Here is a 23868-nt window from a genome sequence, read left to right as displayed (position 1 = left end):
TTATTTCTATATATTTATTTATTTTCTATACAGCTGGTGTCTTGCCTAAGTCAAAATATTTGCCTGACCAGAGTGCACATTTGCCCATCATTCCCAAATATTGGCCTAGCCGGCGCGGTAGTAATGTACTGTCGTGGATCATTTCCAGAACTCAATCAGTCTAGTGGATAACATCACAAATCCTGTCAGAATGCTAAAATCTCAGGGATTTCGCCACCATATTCGCGCATCTATGGTAGCCTACTATGAACTCGTTCTTACACACTTTGTCGTTGCACTATGTCCTCATGGACAAGGGTTTCATTCATGTAGTTGACTGGTTCGTTGATGTACACCAATAGGCTACTTTCCTCCAATTCGCTTGAGGTAATTCTGATATTTTTCTGTGGGATGCAATTGCGAAACGAGCAAGAGCGTCACTACCACGCAGAAGAGCACAAGCAGGGCAAGAAGGCGGGCTTTCGATAGCGTCAGAAGATAATAAAGTAGTCGACCTAAATTATTTTCCGTAGCGTAATTATCCTACCCCAGAGGGTGGTGCAGTAGTCAGAATAAATTAATGAAGGAGGACAAATTAAATTGTGTAAGTTCTCAAGGAATATGTTTTAAAGTCTTGTAAAACATGATAAATCAACCAGCAACCGACACGAAAAGCGTAGGCGAGAAGGAACCCGAACGTTTGGAGTTGTGCGTAAAATATGGAAATGTTTCACTATCAACGTTTTATTGAAGTCATTAGCTGGTGAGTTTTCGTCCGTTGTATACAATTTTCAGTGTACATTTTAAATTGTGTAACCCTAATTGATTTTGCAATTGTGTTTTTATATCAGACAGTTCATAGGCTACTGATTTGCCAATCTGCATTGTTGTCTACTTGTCAATAATATGAACTAAGCACCTGTGGGCAGCAATATTTTGTACAGGAGCGGACTTGTGTTGTCGCCCTTTGGCGTCGATTGATTTATGGGTCAGCCTAATTTAGACCCCATGTAATAGTTTTATGGTCAACGTGGGCTTCTGGACAGAGACCAGCTCAAACGAGTTCTTGACATGGCTTTCGACTTTAATCCCACAATAAGTGCCAAAATGGTGACTGTGATTTCCATTTTATTCCTTTGACTCAACATTTGAACAGGTCCACAACCTAATATGGAAGGAACAAAAACACAAACGTAATATTAATAAATATACAAAAATACAATACCTGGGTTGGCTAGGCTATATTGTCAAAGAAGCAAAGTCTAGACACCTTAATTTATCTTCCAATGTAAGTATGCAGATTGAAAAGTTTTTCCGGTCGTGACTTGGAAAAACTTTTTAATATGTATATATAAAAGCAATCCTGATTGAGCCTGGTAAATGTTCTTATCATTTAGAATACGTTGGATGAGCCAATTATATAAATATCCATTAAAACGTATAATTAGACGTTTATGATAGATTTTCAACTTCATAATTGATTTTCATCTGCAGCCTGATAAATTAAAATTTCAATTATAATTCATCAAGGGAGAGAGAAAGATTGTAGATTTTTTTTGTACGTTTTTTTTCCCTCAGCCAGAGAGAAGGCGCATATTACAGAAGAAGGGGAATATCACAACAATGAAGTGCGACTGGCAAAGCAGAGTGCCAAAGAGTACCTTTTGGTGACTGGCCAAATAGGCACTTTAATCAGGAGGTGCTTTATGCACAGGAAGTATTTCAGTATCCTTGTTAGGGGAATGATTTGTCCTGACTTTTAATTATCAACATGACCTGATCTGGGTCAAGCAAGAAAATATTTTTCATCAGTGCCTTCTTTGTTTTGCTTGGTTGTCATTACTGAAATGTACATGGACTTGTTCTTAATTTCAAAGTTATGTGAGGCAGGGCTGTTTATACAGTCCCAACAGTCCAGGGATGAGAATATATTTCGACAGGTTGCTCAGCTGCAGCTTTTAGCTTCATCTGCAATCCTTAATAGCAGGCTTAGTTAAAAGCATTGGGGCAAGGTCACGCGGTAACGGAGTCACACTCCCACTATAAAAACGGCCATATCTTTTTAATATGTGTCATGGAGCCAAATGGGAGTCTTTAAATGCATACAATTAAGATGTATTATTCCGTTTCTGGGCCGGTGTGACTCCATCAAGCACTAATCAATTTTTTGCATTAAATATATATTTGAACAATTACTTGTTAGTATGGCACTAAAACAATGATATATACACACACACACACACACACTCGTTAAAGATACAATATGTAACATTTTGGATGACCTGACCAAATTCACATAGAAGTGCAGGTTATAGATCTATCATTCACAATGAAAGCAAGTCTAAGAAGTGGTAGATCTGTTCTATATGTGTTATTTCTATGTTTCCCATTCATTAAATTTAGTTTTTGTGTCTTTTACTTTCGGTTTTGAATACCAGCTTCAAACAGCTGAAAATACAATATTTTTGGTTACTGAAAAGATATCTCACAGAGGTTTATATGGTACAGTAATTCTCTATATATTACTTGCTTTCTCACATAAACTAAAATAAGGCAAACTATTTAAAATTGTAGCAACCAGGAAATGGCAGAACGATTTCTGCATATTGCAACTTTAAGATCTGGCCCCAATTATTTAAAAAAATATATGCCCATTTTTGTAGTGGGAGTGTGACCCCTCTACCGCATGACGTTGCCCTTTGAACCTGGAAGAATGCGCCACAGATCCTTGCACACTTTCATCCATTCTGCTCCAATTTGACTCTTACAGTCCAGGGGATTAACATCAAGGCAATTCCACTGTAAAATAATGTTGGTGAGATGATATTTCAGTTTAATAGTATGCCAAACATTGATTTCAAGGTTAAACAAACCACACTACTCGATGCACAAGGACTACTTTTATCAATTTCCACAGAACATTTTACAAAAATACCTTTACTCGAAGAACAGTGCAGATGTAAAGTTTGGTAACAGAATGACAGTGAAATCTCCTTCAGTGTTTTATGTGACCACGTTGTCCAAAAACAACTCTGAATTAAGATTCAAATATGTCTACAGAAATAATGGGGTGTCAGCTATGATATACTATATCTACAAAAGTATCTAGACACCCCTTAAAATTTGTGGATTCGGCTATTTCAGCCATACCCGTTGCTGACCGTTGTATATAATAGAGCACACAGCCATTCAATCTCCATATACAAACATTGGCAGTAGAATGGCCTTACTGAAGCGCTCAGTGACTTTCAACATGGCACCGTCATAGGATGCCTCCTTTGAAACAAGTCAGTTTGTCAAATTTCTGACTTGCTAGAGCTACCCCGGTCTACTGTAAGTGCTTGTTTTGGGAAGTGGAAACGTCTAGGAGCAACAACGGCTCAGCCGCAAAGTGGTAGGCCACACAAGCTCTAGGAACGGGACCACCGAGTGCTGAAGTGCGTAGCGTGTAAAAATTGCCTGTCCTCGGTTGCAAAACCCATAACCGATTTCCAAACTGCCTCTGGAAGCAAAGTTAGCAAAATAACTTTGTCAGGAGCTTCATGAAATGTGTTTCTATGGGCGAGCAGCCACACACAAGCCTAAGATCACCATGTGCAATGCCAAGCGTTGCCTGGAGTGGTGTAAAGCTTGCCGCCATTGGAATCTGGAGCAGTGGAAACTTGTTCTCTGGAGTGATGAATCACGCTTCACCATCTGTCAGTCCAATGGATGAATCTGGGTTTGGCGGATGTCAGGAAACTCTACCTGTCCCAATGCATAATTCTAACGGTTGGAGTTGGAATAATGGTCTGGGGCTATTTTTCATGTTTTGGGCTAGGCCCCGTAGTTCTAGTGAAGATAAATCTTAACGCTGCAGCATACAATGACATTCTAGATGATTCTGTGCTTCCAACTTTGTGGCAACGGTTTGGGGAAGGCCCTCTCCTGTTTCAGAATCACAATGCCACCGTGCACAAAGCGCGGTCCGTACAGAAATGGTTTGTCGAGATCGGTGTGGAAGAACTTGACTGGCCTGCACAGAGCCCTGACCTCAACCCCATCGAACACCATTGGGATGAATTGGAACACAGACTGCGAGCCAGGCCTAATCGGCCAACATCAGTGTCCAAACTCATTAATGCTCTTGTGGCTGAATGGAAGCAAGTCCCTGAAGCAGTGTTCCAACATCTAGTGGAAAGCCTACCCAGAAGAGTGGAGGCTGTTATAGCAGCAAAGGGGGGGACCAACTCCATATTAATGCCCATGATTTTGGAATGAATGTTTGACGAGCAGGTGTCTACATACTTTTGGTCATGTAATGTATGACACCTTGAGTTTGAAAAAAATATACAGTGCCTTGCGAAAGTATTCGGCCCCCTTGAACTTTGCGACCTTTTGCCACATTTCAGGCTTCAAACATAAAGATATAAAACTGTATTTTTTTGTGAAGAATCAACAGCAAGTGGGACACAATCATGAAGTGGAACGACATTTATTGGATATTTCAAACTTTTTTTAACAAATCAAAAACTGAAAAATTGGGCGTGCAAAATTATTCAGCCCCTTTACTTTCAGTGCAGCAAACTCTCTCCAGAAGTTCAGTGAGGATCTCTGAATGATCCAATGTTGACCTAAATGACTAATGATGATAAATTACAATCCACCTGTGTGTAATCAAGTCTGTATAAATGCACCTGCACTGTGATAGTCTCGGAGGTCCGTTAAAAGTGCAGAGAGCATCATGAAGAACAAGGAACACACCAGGCAGGTCCGAGATACTGTTGTGAAGAAGTTTAAAGCCGGATTTGGATACAAAAAGATTTCCCAAGCTTTAAACATCCCAAGGAGCACTGTGCAAGCGATAATATTGAAATGGAAGGAGTATCAGACCACTGCAAATCTACCAAGACCTGGCCGTCCCTCTAAACTTTCAGCTCATACAAGGAGAAGACTGATCAGAGATGCAGCCAAGAGGCCCATGATCACTCTGGATGAACTGCAGCGATCTACAGCTGAGGTGGGAGACTCTGTCCATAGGACAACAATCAGTCGTATATTGCACAAATCTGGCCTTTATGGAAGAGTGGCAAGAAAAAGCCATTTCTTAAAGATATCCATAAAAAGTGTTGTTTAAAGTTTGCCACAAGCCACCTGGGAGACACACCAGACATGTGGAAGAAGGTGCTCTGGTCAGATGAAACCAAAATTGAACTTTTTGGCAACAATGCAAAACGTTATGTTTGGCGTAAAAGCAACACAGCTCATCAACCACAACACACCATCCCCACTGTCAAACATGGTGGTGGCAGCATCATGGTTTGGGCCTGCTTTTCTTCAGCAGGGACAGGGAAGATGGTTAAAATTGATGGGAAGATGGATGGAGCCAAATACAGGACCATTCTGGAAGAAGTCTGCAAAAGACCTGAGACTGGGACGGAGATTTGTCTTCCAACAAGACAATGATCCAAAACATAAAGCAAAATCTACAATTGAATGGTTCAAAAATAAACATATCCAGGTGTTAGAATGGCCAAGTCAAAGTCCAAACCTGAATCCAATTGAGAATCTGTGGAAAGAACTGAAAACTGCTGTTCACAAATGCTCTCCATCCAACCTCACTGAGCTCGAGCTGTTTTGCAAGGAGGAATGGGAAAAAATTTCAGTCTCTCGATGTGCAAAACTGATAGAGACATACCCCAAGCGACTTACAGCTGTAATCGCAGCAAAAGGTGGCGCTACAAAGTATTAACTTAAGGGGGCTGAATAATTTTGCAGGCCCAATTTTTCAGTTTTTGATTTGTTAAAAAAATTGAAATATCCAATAGATGTTGTTCCACTTCATGATTGTGTCCCGCTTGTTGTTGATTCTTCACAAAAAAATACAGTTTTATATCTTTATGTTTGAAGCCTGAAATGTGGCAAAAGGTCGCAAAGTTCAAGGGGGCCGAATACCTTCTCAAGGCACTGTATACATATTTTGGTTATTGAATTACAGTGAAGTGGATTAACACACGGTAACAGAATGATGGTAACAGAATGACATCTTGTGTTCTTGATCTGTACTGTAGACAGGTCAGCTGACATCACAAAAACAATGCAAACGCTTTACTGTGGCAGAAGCCGGTGTGTTGTTGTGATTCTGGATGACCAGATAGCTAGCAGCAATGATAAGAAGCTGCCATGTGGGGAGTCGTTTCAGCTAGTTCTATGTTGTTCTTGATACCATGTCTTGTTTTAAGGTGTTTTGACTAATTTCCTGTCAATGCTAATATGGCAAAAATGTGCTAGCTAGCTAATCAACAACTGTAATGATGTATTTGAAGGACAAGTTTTCATTCTGCAAATGTATTTCTTTTCAATAAACATTGGAGATGAAATATATACTAAACAAAAATATAAACACGACATGCAACAATTTTAAATAATTTAAGGATATCAGTCAATTGAAATAAATATATTAAGCCCTAATCTAACATGACTGGGAATACAGATATGCATCTGTTGGTCACAGATGCCTTAAAAAAAAGATAGGGGTGTGGATCAGAAAACCAGTCCGTATCTGGTGTGATCACCATTTGCCTCATGCAGAGCGACATCTCCTTCACATAGAGTTGATCAGGCTGTTGATTGTGGCCGTTTGTTCCACTCCTCTTCAATGGCTGTGCGAAGTTGCTGGCTATTGGTGGAAACTAGAACACGCTGTTGTACATGTCAATCCAGAGCATCCCATACATGCTCAATGGGTGACATGTCTGCAGGCCATGGAATAACTGGGACATTTTCAGCTTCCAGGAATTGTGTAGAGATCCTTGCGACAGTACATTATCATGCTGAAACATTAGGTGATGTCTGGGGATGAATGGCATGACAATTGGCCTCAGGGTTGAAATTGCCACTGATAAAATGCAATTGTTTTTGTTGTCCATAGCTTATGCCTGCACATACCATAACCCCACTCCCACCATGGGGTACTCTGTTTACAATGTTGACATCAGAAAACTGCTCGCCCACACAATGCCATACACATTGTCTGCGGTTGTGAGGCTGTTTGGACGTACTGCCAAATTCTCAAAAATTTATGTTGGAGGCGGCTTTTGGTAGAGAAATTAATGTTAAATTCTCTTGCAACAGCTCTGGTGGAAATTCCTGCAGTCAGCATGCCATTTGCAAAACCTGAGACATCTGTGACATTGTGTTGTGACAAAACGGCACATTTTAAAGTGGCCTTTTATTGTCCCGAGCACAAGGTGCACCTGTGCTGTAGACAATGCTGTTTAATTAGCTTCTTGATTTGCCACACCTGTCAGGTGTATGGATTATCTTGGCAAAGGAGAAACTCTCACTAACAAGGATGTAAACAAATTTGTGCACAACATTTCAGAGAAATAAGCTTTTTGTACGTATGAAACATTTCTGGGATCTTATATTTCACATCAAATTTTACTTGTCACATGCGCCCGAATACAACCGGTGTAGACCTTACCGTGAAATGCTTACTTACAAGCCCTTAACCGACAATGCCGTTCAAGAATTACAGTTAATAACATTTTTACCAAAAAATAAAACATCTAATCAATCAAAAAGTAACATAAGAAATGTACATAACAATAACGAGGCTATATACAGGGGGTACAAAGTCAATGTGTGTGGGTACACGTTAGTCCAGGTAATTTATAAAGTGACTATGCATAAATAATAAACAGTGAGTAGCAGCAGTGTATAAACAATGTCAACTTGTGAAACATGGAACCAAAACTTTACATGTTGTATTGATATTTTTGTTCAGTGTAGTTTACATGCTGTCAACAATCTAAGCCAACCCCTGTCTGTTTTACCCCATAGTTGTGCACGTGCCAGTTTTGATTCTAAACAACCAACCATTCTATACAGAATTGCATAATTATGGATGATGTTTACTGAATAGGTACGCAAAGGTAGAACATTTTTGTTATTCTACACTGGATATTATTACCCCCAGTTGGTAAGGGTAGGCAACAACACGTCTGCCACGCTGATCCTCAACACTGGGGCCCCCCATGGGTATGTACTTAGACCTCTCCTGTACTCCCTGTTCACCCACAACTGCATGGCCAAACACGACTCCAACACCATCATTAAGTTTGCTGATGACTCAACAGTAGTAGGCCTGATCACCGACAACAATGAGACAGCCTATAGGGAGGAGGTCAGAGACCTGGCAGTGTGGTGCCAGGACAACAACCTCTCCCTCAATGTAAGAAAGACAAAGGAGCTAATCGTGGACTATAGGAAAAGGTGGGCCGAACAGGCCCCCATTAACATTGATGGGGCTGTAGTGGAGAAGGTTGAGAGTTTCAAGTTCCTTGGTGTCCACATCACCAACGAACCATCATAGTCCAAACACACCAAGACAGTCGTGAAAAGGGCACGACAACACATTTTCCCCTCAGGAGACTGAAAAGATTTGGCATGGGTCCCCAGATCCTCAAAGTTCTACAGCTGCACCATCGAGAGCATCCTGACCAGTTGCATCACTGCCTGGTATGGCAACTGCTCGGCATCTGACCGTAAGGAGCTACAGAGGGTAGTGCGTACGGCCCAGCACATCACTGGGGCCAAGCTTCCTGCCATCCAGGTCCTATATAATAGGCGGTGTCAGAGGAAAGCCCAAAAAATTGTCAAAGACTCCAGTCACCCAAGTCGTAGACTATTTTCTCTGCTACGGTTAGCGGTACCGGAGTGCCAAGTCTAGGACCAAAAGGCTCCTTAACAGCTTCTACCCCCAAGCCACAAGACAGCTGGACAATTAATCAAATGGCCACCGGACTATTTACATTGACCCCCCCCCCTCCATTTGTTTTGTACACAGCTGCTACTCGCTGTTAATTATCTATGCATAGTCACTTCACCCCTACCTACATGTACAAATTACCTCGACCAACCTGTACCCCCCACACATTGACTCCGTACCGGTACCCCCTGTATGTGGCCTCGTTATTGTTATTTTTTTGTTACTTATTTTATTTTTTTACTTACGTTTATTTTGTAAATATTTTCTTAACTCTTCTTGAACTGCGCTGTTGGTTAAAACTTCTTTGGGCTGCAATCCCGTTAACGGGGTCGATATGACAACAGCCAGTGAAAGTGCAAGGCACCAAATTCAAAACCACAAATCTCAAAATGAAAATTCCTCAAACATACATGTATCTTATACCGTTTTTAAAGGTAATGTTGTTGTTAATCCCACCACAGTGTCCGATTTCAAATAGGCTTTACAGCAAAAGCACCACAAATGATTTTGTTAGGTCACCACCAAGCCAAAGAGAAACTCCATTTTTCCAGACAAAGAGAGGAGTCACAAAAAGCACAAATATAGAGAAAATGAATCACTAACCTTCATCAGATGACACTCATAGGACTTCATGTTACACAATACATGTATGTTTTGTTTGATAAAGTTTATATTTATATAAACAAAATCTGAGTTTACATTGGCGCGTTACGTTCACTAGTTCCAAAAACATCTGGTGATATTGCAGAGAGCCACATCATTTGATAGAAATACTCATTATAAATGTCGATAAAAATTCAAGTGTTAGACATGTATATACACCTCTCCTTACTACAACCGCTTTGTCAGATTTTAAAAAACCTTACGGAAAAAGCAAACCATACAGTAATCTGAGACGGTGCTCAGAAAACAAATAACAATTTTCCCCCATGTTGGAGTCAACAGAAATTACATTATAAATATTCCCTTACATTTGATGATGATCATCAGGATGCACTCCCAGGAATTGCAGTTCCAGAATAAAGGCTTGATTTGTTCGATTATGTACAAGTAGCTACTTTTGTTAGTGCGTTAGGTACACATATCCAAACGCTCGTGCAGGTCAGGCATAACAACGGACAAAAACTTCAAAAAGTTATATTACAGGTCATTGAAACATTTCAAACTAAGTATAGAATCAATCTTTAGGATGTTTTTATCATAAATCTTCACTAAAGTTCCAACCGGAGAATAGCTTTGTGTGTAGAGAATCCATGGAACGCAGGTCGCTATCATGTGAAATGCGCGTGACCAGGAAATGGCTCTCTGCCCGTAACCTGACTCATTCAGCTCTTTTTCAGCCCCTCATCACAGTAGAAGCCTCATTCAAGTTTCTAAAGACAGTTGACATCTAGTGGAAGCCCTAGGAAGTGCAACTTCATCCATATCCCACTGTGAATTCAATAGGGGATGGGTTGAAAATCGACCAACCTAAGATTTCTCACTTCCTGTTTGGATTTCTTCTCAGGGTTTTGCCTGCCATATGAGTTCTGTTATACTCAGACATCATTCAAACAGTTTTAGAAACATCAGAGTGTTTTCTATCCAATAGTAATAATAATATGCATATATTAGCAACTGGGACTGAGGAGCAGGCCGTTTACTCTGGGCACCTTTCATCCTAGCTACTCAATACTGCCCCTGCCGCATAAGAAGTTTTAAGGGCTTATAAGTAAGCATTTCACCGTAAGGTCTACACTTGTTGTATTCGGCGCATGTGACAAATAAAGTTTGATTTGATTCCAAATTTGTGTGTGTGTGATTTCAGTGCTATCGATAAACAACTCTTGCATTCTCGCCAGTCAATGCATCCATATGACCCATCAAATATTTGGCCTTCCCAGCTAGCACGTTTGGTTCCTTGGAAGTTGTGGGAACTACTGTTTTTGGTTTCACATTGGTTGTTGGAATGAAGCCATGTGTTTCCTGACTGGTAAAACATAACTTAAACCTTTTTTTTAATGTTCTGCTAACAGAAGTTAACATTTCGGCTGTTCTAAGAACATTTATTTCACAGTAGGTTACAGGTAGATTCTGAGAATGTTTTACTCTGGTACCTTGAAATCTTTCCTGGGTGGTTTTACTGAAGCTCTTATAGTTAATTTGGAGGTTCTTGAATAACTTCTTTAAAACTTTCACAGAATTTTTCAAGAAGACTTTTAATAAACTGCTATCTTATTTTAGGTTACGTTTTTGAACTCCAAGCACAGATTGAACACATTGAACCTATAATCTTCTGTTTTCCATGGAATTAGTCCCCTGCACCACCAGGATGGAGGTAGCATGACATGTTTGTTTATGCACACAAAACTGTTCATTTTAGTCTATTCAAACCGACCCCATTTCAAAGGAAACAAGCACTTCTTAAGATGCGCTCATTAAGATCTGGCAAATAAGTTGGCACAGCTAATACACCTGAACACACTTAAAGAGAGAGGATATAGATCATTTTTTTGATGCTGAGAACGGAATGTATATGTTTTTAAATAACATTCTTAGAACATTCTCTAACGTTACTAATGTTTTCTTGTAGTTTTTATGGAAATAACAATTTGAAAACATTCACAATGGACAACCACACTCTCATCAAACTCTAAGAAACATATGGTTCTCAGAACGTTACGTGCTAGCTGGGTTTGTACCCACAATGCATCACTATTGACCAGACCAAATCTGTACCAATCATATACATTTTATGTTTCAAGTTTGGACATCAGAGTACAGCACAGTTGGTTACACTAAATGGAAAGAGAGGGGGCACATGGGTAGATGTCAGTAAGAGGTGGCTTATCTAGATTGTTTTCAAACTCTTGCTTTGACCATCACTTGACAGAAAGAAAACAGTTGTGAGCTGAACATAACAGTATGCCAGTGGAAGGGAGGACAATAGCAGGTGACCCAACTGTGGTTTCTGACTACTATGAATATCCATTGTAGCCATTTAGTTGCAGTCAGTCTTTTACAGACTTTTTGGTTATTCTTTTAACTATTTGTTAACAGAATAATGCATTTTAATCACTTAATAAATTATGAACCAAATTGTTATTAGTAAAAACACAAAACAAATTGGTTGGTCTACTTTTACTTATGTGGGTTTTTGGTAACTGAATGATACTAGGCAATATTCCTTAAACTTAGAGAAGGCAAATTGTTATTTAAAAAAAAAATTCTAATACCTTTTAAGACTTTTCTGTTAGATGTTTTCTAAGACCCCTTTTCCATCTGTTTGACCAGAAATCAAAGCCTTTGTTGATTCCTAATTTCTAGCATGGACAATGGTGGACAATGTATTTCCCCCCAGAAATATTGACTCTCGTAGGATTCATTTCACACCAAATTTGATGTGCTCTTATGAACTTCACATGTGAATGCTCATAGGGCTTTTTACATGGAACTGCCCATCACTAGTTTTGGAGAGTTGGTTTAAAAACCTGTTTATGGAGGATAATGCATTCTGTTCACACCAACTCTGTGCTGGGTTGACAATTTCAAAGGATTGTTTCTGTCATTCTCTTTTTTATGCCATTTCAGTAGCCTTAAAACAAGACCCATTTGGAATCATTGTGCATAAACATTATGCATACATAATAAAAGTCACAATATGAAGATTTAAATGGCAATACCCTTGGGCTCATGTGAAACCAACAAATTACTTATTTTCGCAATTGCAGTGGTTATGAGAGACTGTGCTAAAGGACTAGGACTAATGTTTATGCATGTTTTCATTCTACCTTTTAATTTGATTAAGTTGCTGTAGTGTTTCTGCATATCAGAGGACTTATTAAACGAATCAATGATGTAAACACAACATCACAGCACTATAATAAAACCTCATTGTTAATTTCCCAACCAATCTATTTGAGCAAAATGAAGCATGGTTGAAAAACCTGCATACTTACTCTGAGGTCACAAAGAAATGGACACGGTGTCTCTTCGCCTTTCTTTGACGATGTATTCTTTCAGACTCAACCGCGGTTATCACATTTATTGGATGAGATAACAGCCCCAGTATGTGCCGTACCCAGAGAGGACAGTATGTGCATTCCATTAGCGTTCCACATGATTGGACCAACGCTATAGCTTTAGCACCACCATAGCTGTTTACCTTTATTGGAATCAAGTTAGGATTGTGGCTGGCTCTGATCAGATTAGCAAGCAGCCCGTAAGTGTGCCAAACGGGGGAAAGCTCCACCTGTCCAGTGGTGTGTGGAGGATTATGTAGTGTAGTTGCTTTTCTGTAAAACGCAACCCGTAACAAAATGTTGTGGCTCTCTTTCAAGAGGTTGATCTCTTTGTCCTCTCAAAGCTGTTTTGGAATAGTGAAAGCAGAGAGGGTATGCTGAAAATGGAAGGACATTCTAATGAAAGTGTAGCCTGAAGGAGACCTTATAACAAGCCCAATGTAACCCAAGAATAGTACAATTGTCCGCTGTTATGTATTCTTGGTATACTCCCCATAGGCAGAAGGTTTCCTGACTGCTGAAGTCCACCTTCAGAAGAATCAAGTACCTTTTTTTAAAGTGTGCTTGCTGGAATCCTTGTTTACCATCCATCTCCTCCTGTCAGACATGGTTCTTTCTCTCATTGTACCTCGTTGGATTCAATCTGTCAATGCTATTAACTAAAACGACCTCATTCGGCATGTCACATCAGTGCTGCACTGAAACCAATTATCTTTTCTCATTTATTTGTGCTATTATTAATTTTGCAGACGGTGCACTTTGTGCGAGCAGTGACTTAACTGACTGCCTTGATAAAGAATTATAATATAGTGCACCCTGCAACACGACAGAACACTGTCTCTGGAACCAGATTGATTTGAGTGGGCTGTCATAGTGACCCACTTCTGCCTGTGTGAAAGAGTGAGCATGTAAATACAAACATATTCAGAGCACACACACGCGTACACACACACACATAATGCATAACGCCTAACCCTAAGCATCCCGACGCAGACACACATTCCACCATACAAAGACCAGAAACTCTCCAAAACCCACAGATATTTAAGTTGCAAATACACTCAAAAGGCATTTGTATAATACACATTAAATCCAGATGAAACAAATGCAATTGCAAATGTGGGCACAGTGTCACACAGTTAATATAATCATATTTGTCACAGTTGCAAGCTTACAGCCAGACAAACATACTCTTCTTTATGGCTTCCCTATATGCTTAGTGTAATGCAATTACACAATCTATCTAACGTAGGACTACACACACACACACACACACACACACACACACACACTGCAATATTATTGTGGTATACGTTGTCTTTACAAAATGTTTTAAAGTGATTGAATCAGAAATGGCTTGCTTGACTTGAGGTTGTTTACGAGCCCTTTCTCCTTTCCCTGGCAGACCCAATGGCAAAAAAAATCTGGCATTCTGAAGAGCACTGCTATTCTCTCCCCCTCAGCCTAGCAGCTGTTCTGCTCACAAACCTTTTAATACACGCTTGTAGAACTCTGGTGCATATCACAGAGGCTGGTACACAGGGGCAGGTGCCAGGAGCAATAAACAATGTCTTTCTAGCACATAAAAACATACAGATATACACACTGAGACACTTTCAACAGAGTGGATGCACACACCTGGGCCCCCTGGTCCGTGCTGTTGTTTAATTTCAGCCATCTTAATTGGTCTAAGAATAGCACTTATACAAGTGTCAAAGTGCAGCCTGGCTTACACTGTGCATTCTATTTCTAACCCCATGATGATTTGGAGAGTGACCAATGTGGGGAGGGGAGGAAAAGTCTGCCAGGGTGTCTGTTTTGAGGACTGACTTCAATACAATGAATGAACACAAGACTGTTCTCGTGGGCCCATCCAAAGCGGCCCCCAGCTAGACATCATGCACCGGTTCAATTGGGTCTTCTTGCCCATAATCTCTAAGTGTCCCTGCCAATACTGATCGGGAAAGATATGTCTTGAGGTAGGAAAGACCAAAGGCTTTGGGAAATACTAGTCAGGTTGCAGAGCAGATACCACTTCAAAACAATGAATCACATTAGAAAACAGATCAAACTTAGTTTGGGGTTGTTGTTTTGCTCTGTTTCTGCTGTGGGTCATGTCAAAATAAGGAGGAGGCTCATGAGCCACAGTTTTGGTTACCTAAAGTCATTCCATGGAGTCAGTAATGGGGATTCTGTAGCTAGGCACGCACTGCAAGGTCACTGTTTTGACACTCAGAATGTTCTGACATCTGTCCACAGTTTGATGTAACACGATGACAGCTGAGCGGACTTGATGAGTTTTATGTGATGGTGGGGGAGAGCTGAGTGGCAAAGTCCAAATGTTTGAAAGAATTAAGCAACAGTGGGATCCAACCCAAACACCAAACATGGTTTGTGAATCTGCCATGGAATTGTCTGAGTGGATGTTACATCAGGTTGGCTTTGATATTGTTTACATTTGGCGTTGTGGTTGTCTGTTAGATAAGAGCTGGCCGCTGCACAGGTTTGGACGGGTGGGTTTTGGTGTTATGCAAAAGTTTTACATATCGGCCAGTCAGGCATTTTGCCATCAACTGTCCAGTTAAAAACAATAACAAACCGAATACCCACCCAGGACAGACTTCATTCAACACCTTCCTCAACTATTTCAATTGGAGCAATACTTGAAATAGTATTCTATTTTTACCCGTAAGAATGTACTTAGCATAAATGCAAAGGAATATGATACCGTGTGACTGTGGAATCCAAAGTGGGTGAAGTCTAGGTTCCTGACCCAGGGTCTGGTCACTTTTTGACCTCTAGGTCAGGACCATTGGCTGCAATCTAGCTTCATGGTGTATGCATGGACATACAGTACCAGTCAAAAGTTCGGACACACCTACTCATTCAAGGGTTTTTCTTTATTTTTATTTTCTTACTATTTTCTGCATTGTAGAATAATAGTGAAGACATCAAAACTATGAAATAACACACATGGAATCATGTAGTAACCAAAACAGTGTTAAAAAATCAATATATTTTTCATATATTTGAGGTTCTTGATGACATCTTTGCACACTCTTGGCATTCTCTCAACTAGCTTCACCTGGAATGCTTTTCCAACAGACTTGAAGGAGTTCCCAGATATGCTGAGAACTTGTTGGCTGCTTTTCCTTCACTCTGCGGTTTTTGCGACTGCACTTGAAGAAACTTTAAAAGTTCTTGAAATTTTCCGGATTGACTGACCTTCATGTCTTAAAGTAATGAGTCTTAAAGTAATGATGGACTGTCATTTCTCTTTACTTATTTGAGCTGTTCTTGCCATAATATGGACTTGGTCTTTTACCAAATAGGACTATCTTCTGTATAGCACCCCTACCTTGTCACAACACAACTGATTGGCTCAAACGCATTAAAAAGGAAAACAATTCCACAAATTAATTTTTCTAACAAGGCACACCTGTTAAATTAAATGCATTCCAGGTGACTACCTCATGAAGCTGGTTAAAATATTGCCAAGAATATGCGAAGTTGTTATCAAGGCAAAATCAAGGAAAAGAGTGGCTACTTTGAAGAATCTCAAATGTAAATACATTTTCTATTATTTTGGTTGCCGAATGACTCCATATGTGTTATTTCATAGTTTGATGTCTTCACTATTATTCTACAATGTAGAAAATAGTAAAAATAAACTAACTCTTGAAGGAGTAAGTGTCCAAACTTTTGATTGGTACTGTAGAGCAGGAGGAATTCTATAACACTGTGGCTGGAGGCTCAACCTCTGACAGCCCTGCCTCATTCGGACCACCTAGCTTCTTGCCGTGATGTCATGCACCTGCCAGTCTCTGTCTCTCACAAGTCCACACTGAGGGATCAACACAGTTCATTTATGTTAGCTTGCACTATGGTGTTAGAATGGCTCAAGCAGTTCCAAGCGTCTGAGCTCAAGTGGATGGGTTGAGTCAGCCCTTCTAGTCGCTATAAGACCGTTTTCAGGAATAGCAGGGATGAGACAAGCCACCCTGGGACTGATTTCAAGTTGGCCGGTCAGTGATAAGGCTGTGTCGAGGAAGGACAGAGTGAGAAAGTGTCTCTATGATGTTGGACTGAGAGACCGCAGCTCCCGCAGGTTTGACTGAGCTCAGCACTGTATATTTATAATATTGATGTATTAGTCATCATATGCATATTCATTTGATATATTGGATTGTAGATGTTCAGCATTTTTAGAGTAGTATATGATATATTTTAGAAAGGGCATGAACAAAGAAATATGGTAACGGTAAATAATTGCAAGCTATATTGTACCCATATTTACTTGTATTTTGGTTTTAAGCAGTAGTTAAATCACAGCAATGGATCGGTCCATAGTCCTCCTTCATAAGTCTTGATGTGCCTGACAACCCTTTGTCAGCTAGTGAATGTTTTTTTCTTCAGTTGGATCTTGGGGCCAATTTTTCAAATGCAATGCCACAATTAGTAAACTGATTGGATTAATTTACAAGATATCAGCAAAAACATGATTGTTTTACTTTTGTTTATTCAGGTTTTAACTTTTGATCAGTGGTGGATAAAGTAAAGATACCTTAATAGAAAATGACTCAAGTAAAAGGCACACAGTAAATTTCTATTTGGGTAAAAGTCTAAAAGTATTTGGTTGAAAATATACTTAAGTATCAAAAGTAAAAGTATAAATTCCTTATATTAAGCAAACCAAATTGCACAATTTTCTTGTTTTTAAAATTTACGGATAGCCAGGGGCACACTCCAATATTCAGACATCATTTACAAATGAAGCATGTATCTTTAATGAGTCTGCCAGATCAAAGGCAGGGATGACCAGGGATGTTCTGTGCATGAATTGGACAATTTTCCTGTCCTGCTATGCATTCAAAATGTAACAAGTACTTTTGGGTGTCAAGGAAAATGTATGGAGTAAAAAGTATAATATTGATTGATGTATAAGTAGTCGAAAATATAAATAGTAAAGTACAGATACCCCCAAAAATGACTTAAGTAGCACCTTAAAGTATTTTTACATAAGTACTTTACACCACTGCTTTTGATGATGTCGATTTAGATTGAGCCTTTTGGTGCTTTGAGGGCTAGATCTAAATGCAGTTGCAGTTACAACTAATATTTTTGGCATTTGTGTCGGGTATAAGAGTCAGTGCTTTAGTCGTCATCATCAGGATTAAAACTTTTAAAAGCATTCCCAAAATCTGATTTGCACCATAGTTGAATCACAAATGTTGCTGAAATGTATGTCATATTATATTTTAGATATTTGTACTTAAAAGGACAGTTTGAGATTTTGGCAATTAAGCCTTTTTGTTCTACAAATGAAAAAATGTATGTGTCTGTGTGCAGTTTAAAGGAAGTCAAAGGTAGTTTCTGGAGCTATTGCTTACTAGCGTTAGTGCAATGACTGGAAGTCTACAGTAGCTGCTAGCATTGTATCCATGAGTTCAACTGACTCTGGGTAAGTAGAAGAGAGGGCTTAATTGCCAAAGTGTTGAACTATCCCTTTTACTACAGTGTAGTTGAAAATGTTCCCTAATTTCTTGTCCTGCTTAATTAATTGAAAAGGAGACTGCACAGTACGACAAAACCATTTTGTTTCTTGGGGTATGTAGGATGTGCCCCTGTGGGAATGTTAGACTATTCCCTACTCAACCTTCTCAACTTGGTCCTGTATAGCCTACGTGCGCACATCTGCCTTCGCATGTCACGTGTCACTGGCCCTGACCACAGATAGCCTGCCTAATCCAGATGTCTGGCCAGGGGGCACAGCTCCCATCTGAACTGGCCTTCATCAGGGTTTTTAGAATCAGTGAGCATAGGTCTGGATGCACTAATGAGGATTTTTTTTTTTTTGTGCAGATCAAGATGGGGCATGGTCATGGGCGTGTGTTTCATTACCTTATCACTACCTTTTAGCCTGCAGCTTAGACTGAGGATATAAGTTGCAGAGTAAAAGTGGTAAACAATGTATTATTTGGTAATCAATTAGTAGAGATGTTCTCTGTATTAAACAGAGATGTAGGTCGATAGTAATTAGGACATCTGCTCTGAATAGTACCTTAATTATGCTCTGACGTTGATAATGTGGATTTTTTAATACATTTTTTTTTTGTCTTGATTCCACTCTCAAATTCACCACTTTTGTTTTAGGTTTATCGCAAAATGTTAAACTTATGCTTTGTCCATAAATATAGCATTTGCAATCCATGATTTACAAATGCTACAAAGAATCCTTGCTTTTGTTTTTTTGGGGGGGAGATTAATTCCTGTCTCTTTTGTCTCTCTAGGCCACTTGCAAGGGCATGTTTTTCACAGAACATCATCTCTTATAGAAGACTTAACTCAAGTCTGATCCCAACTTGACCACCACTGGTTATGAAAACCTGCATCCTCATAGTAAATCGGTAAGTTCCTTAACAAATACTAAAATATATTCAGACCTTTGTTTTCATCTGTTATGGCATTGTGAGTTAGCATGACTGCTCATAACCTTTTTGTTTCCATTTTTAGGCAGGAGGCAAGATGTTTGTGGAGTCTGTTGTCAGATGGGGGGCATGGAGCATCTTGCTCCAGTGTGGATTATTGGGCGTGTCAGCAGGGGACTTCCCCTGGCCTTGCCCTGCCAGGTGTGTGTGTCGGCTTGAGACGTTAGAAGTTAACTGCTCTGACAAGCAGCTGACTTCTGTGTCTGAGAGCTTCGCTAGTGGCACCCAGCGCATCAACTTATCTCGTAACAAGCTGAAGACGCTGGGTCGTCGCCAGTTCTTTGGCATGACCCAGCTAGAGGATCTGGACATTAGTGACAATCTCATTGCCATGATTGAAGTGGAGGCTTTCCAGGGCCTGCAGAACCTCAAGACCCTGTGCATTAGGAGCAATCACCTCAAGATCATCTCTGTGGGGGTCTTCTCCGGACTGCCCAGCCTGCGCTTTCTGGACCTGAGTGAGAATGAGATCCTGGTCTTTCTGGACTTTACTTTCCGTGAGTTGGTGAGCCTTCACCAGCTGGAGGCTGGGGAGAATGACCTGGTGTTCATCTCCCAGCGGGCCTTTACCGGCCTGCAGAACCTGCAGGAGCTCAATCTGGACCGCAGCAACCTGACCTCCATCCCCACCGAGGCACTATCCCAGCTCCAGAGCCTGACTCGGCTGCGCATGATCCGCCTCACCATCTCGGCGCTGCCCAACAATGCCTTCCGCCGCCTGCATCGGCTGCGTAGCCTCGTCATCTCCCACTGGCCCTTGCTGGACAAGCTGGCCAGCAACAGCCTGATTGGCCTCAACCTCACCTCGCTGGTCATCAGCAGCTGCAATCTCAGTGCTGTTCCATACCAGGCACTGCGCCACCTGGTCTACCTGGGCTACCTGGACCTGTCCTACAACCCCATCACAGCCATCCAGGGTAACCTGCTGGGGGACCTGTTGCGGCTGCAGGAACTGCACCTGGCTGGGGGCAACCTGCTCCGCATCGAGCCAGGGGCCTTCAGGGGGCTGGCATACTTCCGTCTGCTCAACGTGACATCCAACCAGCTCAGCACACTGGAGGACAGTGCCTTCCACTCGGTGGGGAATCTGCAGGTCCTGCGGCTGGATGGGAACCCCCTGGCCTGCGACTGCCGACTACTCTGGGTGGTCCGCCGGCGACAGCGCCTGAACTTTGACGGTCGCCAACCCACCTGCTCCACCCCGGACATGGTGCGAGAGCGGGAATTCCGGGACTTCTCAGAGAAAGAGCTCCCGAGACTGTTCACCTGCCGGCAGGCCCGCATTGTAGACCGCAGGTCCCAGGAGGTCAGGGTGGAGGAGGGCACTACGGTGCTCTTCTCCTGCAAGGCAGATGGTGACCCAATGCCCTCCTTTACCTGGTTGTCAGCTCAGCGGATTCCACTCTCCACTACGGGGCGCATCAGGGTGTTGTCCAATGGGACTCTAGAAGTACGCTATGCCCAGGTTCAGGACAGCGGCACATACCAGTGCACGGCGGGCAACGCAGCTGGCAACGACAGCCTGTATGTCAGCCTCTATGTGAAGGGTTTCCCACGTAACCGCACCATGCCATTTTTCACCGACGAAGGCTGGATAGAGTCCTCACATGCCCCTACTGCCAACTCTTCTGCCCAGGTGGCCAACCAGTACCCGTTTGATGCCAAGACACTGATCATCGCCACCACCATGGGCTTCCTGTCCTTCCTCAGCTCAGTGGCTATCTGCTTCGTCTTCATGTTCTTCTGGAGCCAGAGCAAGGGGCAAATCAAACACACAGCCACCATCGACTATGTGCCCCGTACCTCAATGGGGGTAGGAGGAGGGGGAGGGGGAGGGGGTGGAGGGGATGCTGGCAAGTTCACCATGAAGCTTATCTAAGGTTATGTGGGAGAGAACTTGGGACACATTGGCTGTGTCACCTCATGAGGGTGAAGGCTCTACAAGGACACAGGGCCACGGTCTGCCTTCAGAAAGCTAGATCCTCAGTGCACCCTTAACATACAGAAATTATACATATCTGATGACTTATCATCCTAAATATCTTGGAGAAGAAAATAATGAACAGTGGTTGTCTCGAAGCCGGTTTATTTGAACTCTTGTCATTTTTTTAAAAAATGGTGTCATTTTCTTTATTCAAGTATTTATTCAACATTACAATTACAGTGCTACAAAACGAATTTGCCGTTACTACATGATGATATGAAATATTATACATGTTCATGTGTATAAGGAATGCTCTTAAAGGGTCAAGGTTTGTTTCACTCATATCAGGTGTGCTTGGTGGATCTGATATACAGATATATAGTAAGTGTGGATATCATGTGTCAACTTGCCAATACAGGTCAACCAAGCATTGCCCTCTGACCTGAGGATAACTATTTAAGCTTATCCACAGAGGATCCATTCAGAGACTGCATACTCACCATTTGCTTAAGGCTCTATGAAACTATAATAATATGCAAACACATGATTGTAGTTATATAGTTATAATAGATGTATAGAATATTGTACTAGGCTATATTCAAATACTGTAGATAAATCAGTTTCACTGTACAGTAACATTTCATGGCTCACTTTTTGACTAGCCTCTAGTTTACGAAAATTCATGTTGTTTTGGGGACAGGAGTATTATTTAGTTATCAGAATATGACTGTCCAGCGGGTGATGAAATTATAATCTGTACATAAGAATGTATCCAATTCCATGTCATATTATAAGCAATCTTTTAAGCTTTAAATCCTGTTTCGATTTTATTTTTTACAACAAAGTAAGATAGTTCGCACACATCAAATACAGAGAATTCAAGATAACTTTTTGCAAGTTGTTTTCTTTTTATATCAGCGGAATTTCGTACTGTATAATTTGGTAAGATGTTGCAGTCAGCAACGATGCTTCAATGATAATATAACTGTATAACATGTAACCAGACACAGTTTATTTTTCCTGAATGATTATCGATCACAGGGTATTGCAAATATGTGCCTGAGTAATCTTACTCGCCATTAAAGAAACAATGATAAACTGTAATGGCGAACAGTACCTTGTGAAATTCAATGTCAAATGTAGGTTGTGGACATTTCCATGCTCTAGGTTACTTTATGGCTGTATCTAGTCCTGTGGATTAGTGTCACTCAAATATGCCACTCTTCTTTCATGTACACTTGTTGTGTAGGTACACACAAACCAAAATTCCAAAACAGTGTAAATGATGTACACATCTATAGTTAAGTCTGTTTTGCTATCTTATTTGTAAAATATAATCTTTTTGCATTTTGAAATTATTAAAAACCTCCTTTAACCTGCCTCATTGCCTTGGATTGATTCAGCAATATCCCATAGCTTTTTATGAAATGACAAAACTTTTCAGTCTGCCACAACATACACATCTCAGTGGATCTGAGTTGTGCTCTATTTTAAATTACTATACAGTACATTGTTAAAGAATTGCTATGAGAGAGACATCCTTCACTGCATAAGACACCGTACGTTGATAATCTCAATGTTTTGGCTCAGTTGTCAGACCCATTTCAATCAATTAGAGCAGAGAAAAACATGTTTCATTGCCTCAGCACAAACGCAGATGGTTATTTGATAGAGCTATGTTTGTTTGTTACACTTAATTTTCTGACGGAAAGGAGGAAATAGTAAATTAGGGTTTTGCTGTATATTGTCTCATTAGTTCAGTTGAAGGTGACTGCATCAAGGTCAACCTCAGGAGATCCACGATCCACTGACAATTTCCAGTCCAGACTGATTTGAAGCCCACCAGCTCTAAGTGGATTCGATGGAGAGCAAATCATTTTCTCTCTCTTGCCCTTGCCCAGAATAATCCAGAAAAAAATGATAATCACGTGCATGAGCAGAGATTTAAACCCTTTAGGATTACCTCTGCATGTCTCAATCTGTTATATAGGTCTGTCTGGTGGCTGCTAACCCGAGGCCTGGCCTGTCATTATCTGTTTTAATGCAACTATTTCCTCTCATGGAATGGAATCCAAAGGTTTTACTGTAGCGTCATAAGCCAATGCTCCCTATGGGAAGCAAATCCAAGGGCATTATTTACTTACTTGTGCTGTCAGGTGCAATGTTCACTGATATTAAAGACTGCGAGGACAGAAAATCAATGTTTTTGTAGGTATAAATCTATTTAGGTTTACAACAGCTTGCCAGAGAAATATATACTCTCAAGTAGGTCTCATGGTTTACAGTACAGGTCTACAGTAGTATTGCACCTCTACACAGATATGCCCACAAGAGAAAGAACTTGTTAGGTGTGTCTGTTTTAACATGGTTAATACATTTAATGAACCCACAGTGCGGTTTTTCTTTACCTATAATTGATTGAATTGGGGCCCTTGTGTCTGAATTCCAGGTGCTAAAATAACCATGATGCTTTGTGTTCCCCTTATCTGGCCTGATGCTGGCCACTGAGTGGTGCTAAAACCCCATGATTAAAGATTCTCAAGTCTCATGCATTACACTTACCAAATATATTTTAATTTGGATTAATTATACAAAGATGCTGGGTCAACGTTTCTATGGAAATCATTTTGTGGAACTCCTACTGATTGGATTTTATAAGAAGGGAAATAAATGTAGTTATAGGTGACAATGACTAATTCATCTAGGCGATGTGTAGAAGTATGG

General features: G+C 40.7%; 1 protein-coding gene across 2 annotated transcripts; it reads left to right on the top strand.

The window, feature by feature from the left end:
- Window positions 1-507: 507 nt before the first annotated feature.
- LOC135521266 (leucine-rich repeat and immunoglobulin-like domain-containing nogo receptor-interacting protein 1) lies at window positions 508-22523 on the top strand. 2 transcript variants are annotated; one of them, XM_064947191.1, is made up of 3 exons: window positions 508-742; window positions 19023-19139; window positions 19250-22523. In XM_064947191.1, exon 3 carries the CDS (start codon window positions 19258-19260, stop codon window positions 21097-21099), a length of 1842 nt encoding a protein of 613 aa, XP_064803263.1. In that variant the 5' UTR covers window positions 508-742; window positions 19023-19139; window positions 19250-19257; the 3' UTR covers window positions 21100-22523. The 2 variants fall into 2 exon arrangements, with proteins under 2 accessions (XP_064803263.1, XP_064803262.1); XM_064947190.1 differs by having other exon boundaries at window positions 19246-22523.
- Window positions 22524-23868: the final 1345 nt, after the last annotated feature.

Source organism: Oncorhynchus masou, chromosome 29, assembly GCF_036934945.1.
Source record: "Oncorhynchus masou masou isolate Uvic2021 chromosome 29, UVic_Omas_1.1, whole genome shotgun sequence".
Taxonomy (NCBI): domain Eukaryota; kingdom Metazoa; phylum Chordata; class Actinopteri; order Salmoniformes; family Salmonidae; genus Oncorhynchus; species Oncorhynchus masou.
Note: the sequence above shows the minus strand (reverse complement) of the source record. Positions and strands in the feature narration are given on the sequence as shown.

What these genes read in the sequence shown, in the direction of transcription:
- LOC135521266 (XM_064947191.1), top strand. Translation starts at nt 19,258, where the DNA reads ATGTTTGTGGAGTCTGTTGTCAGATGGGGGGCATGGAGCATCTTGCTC.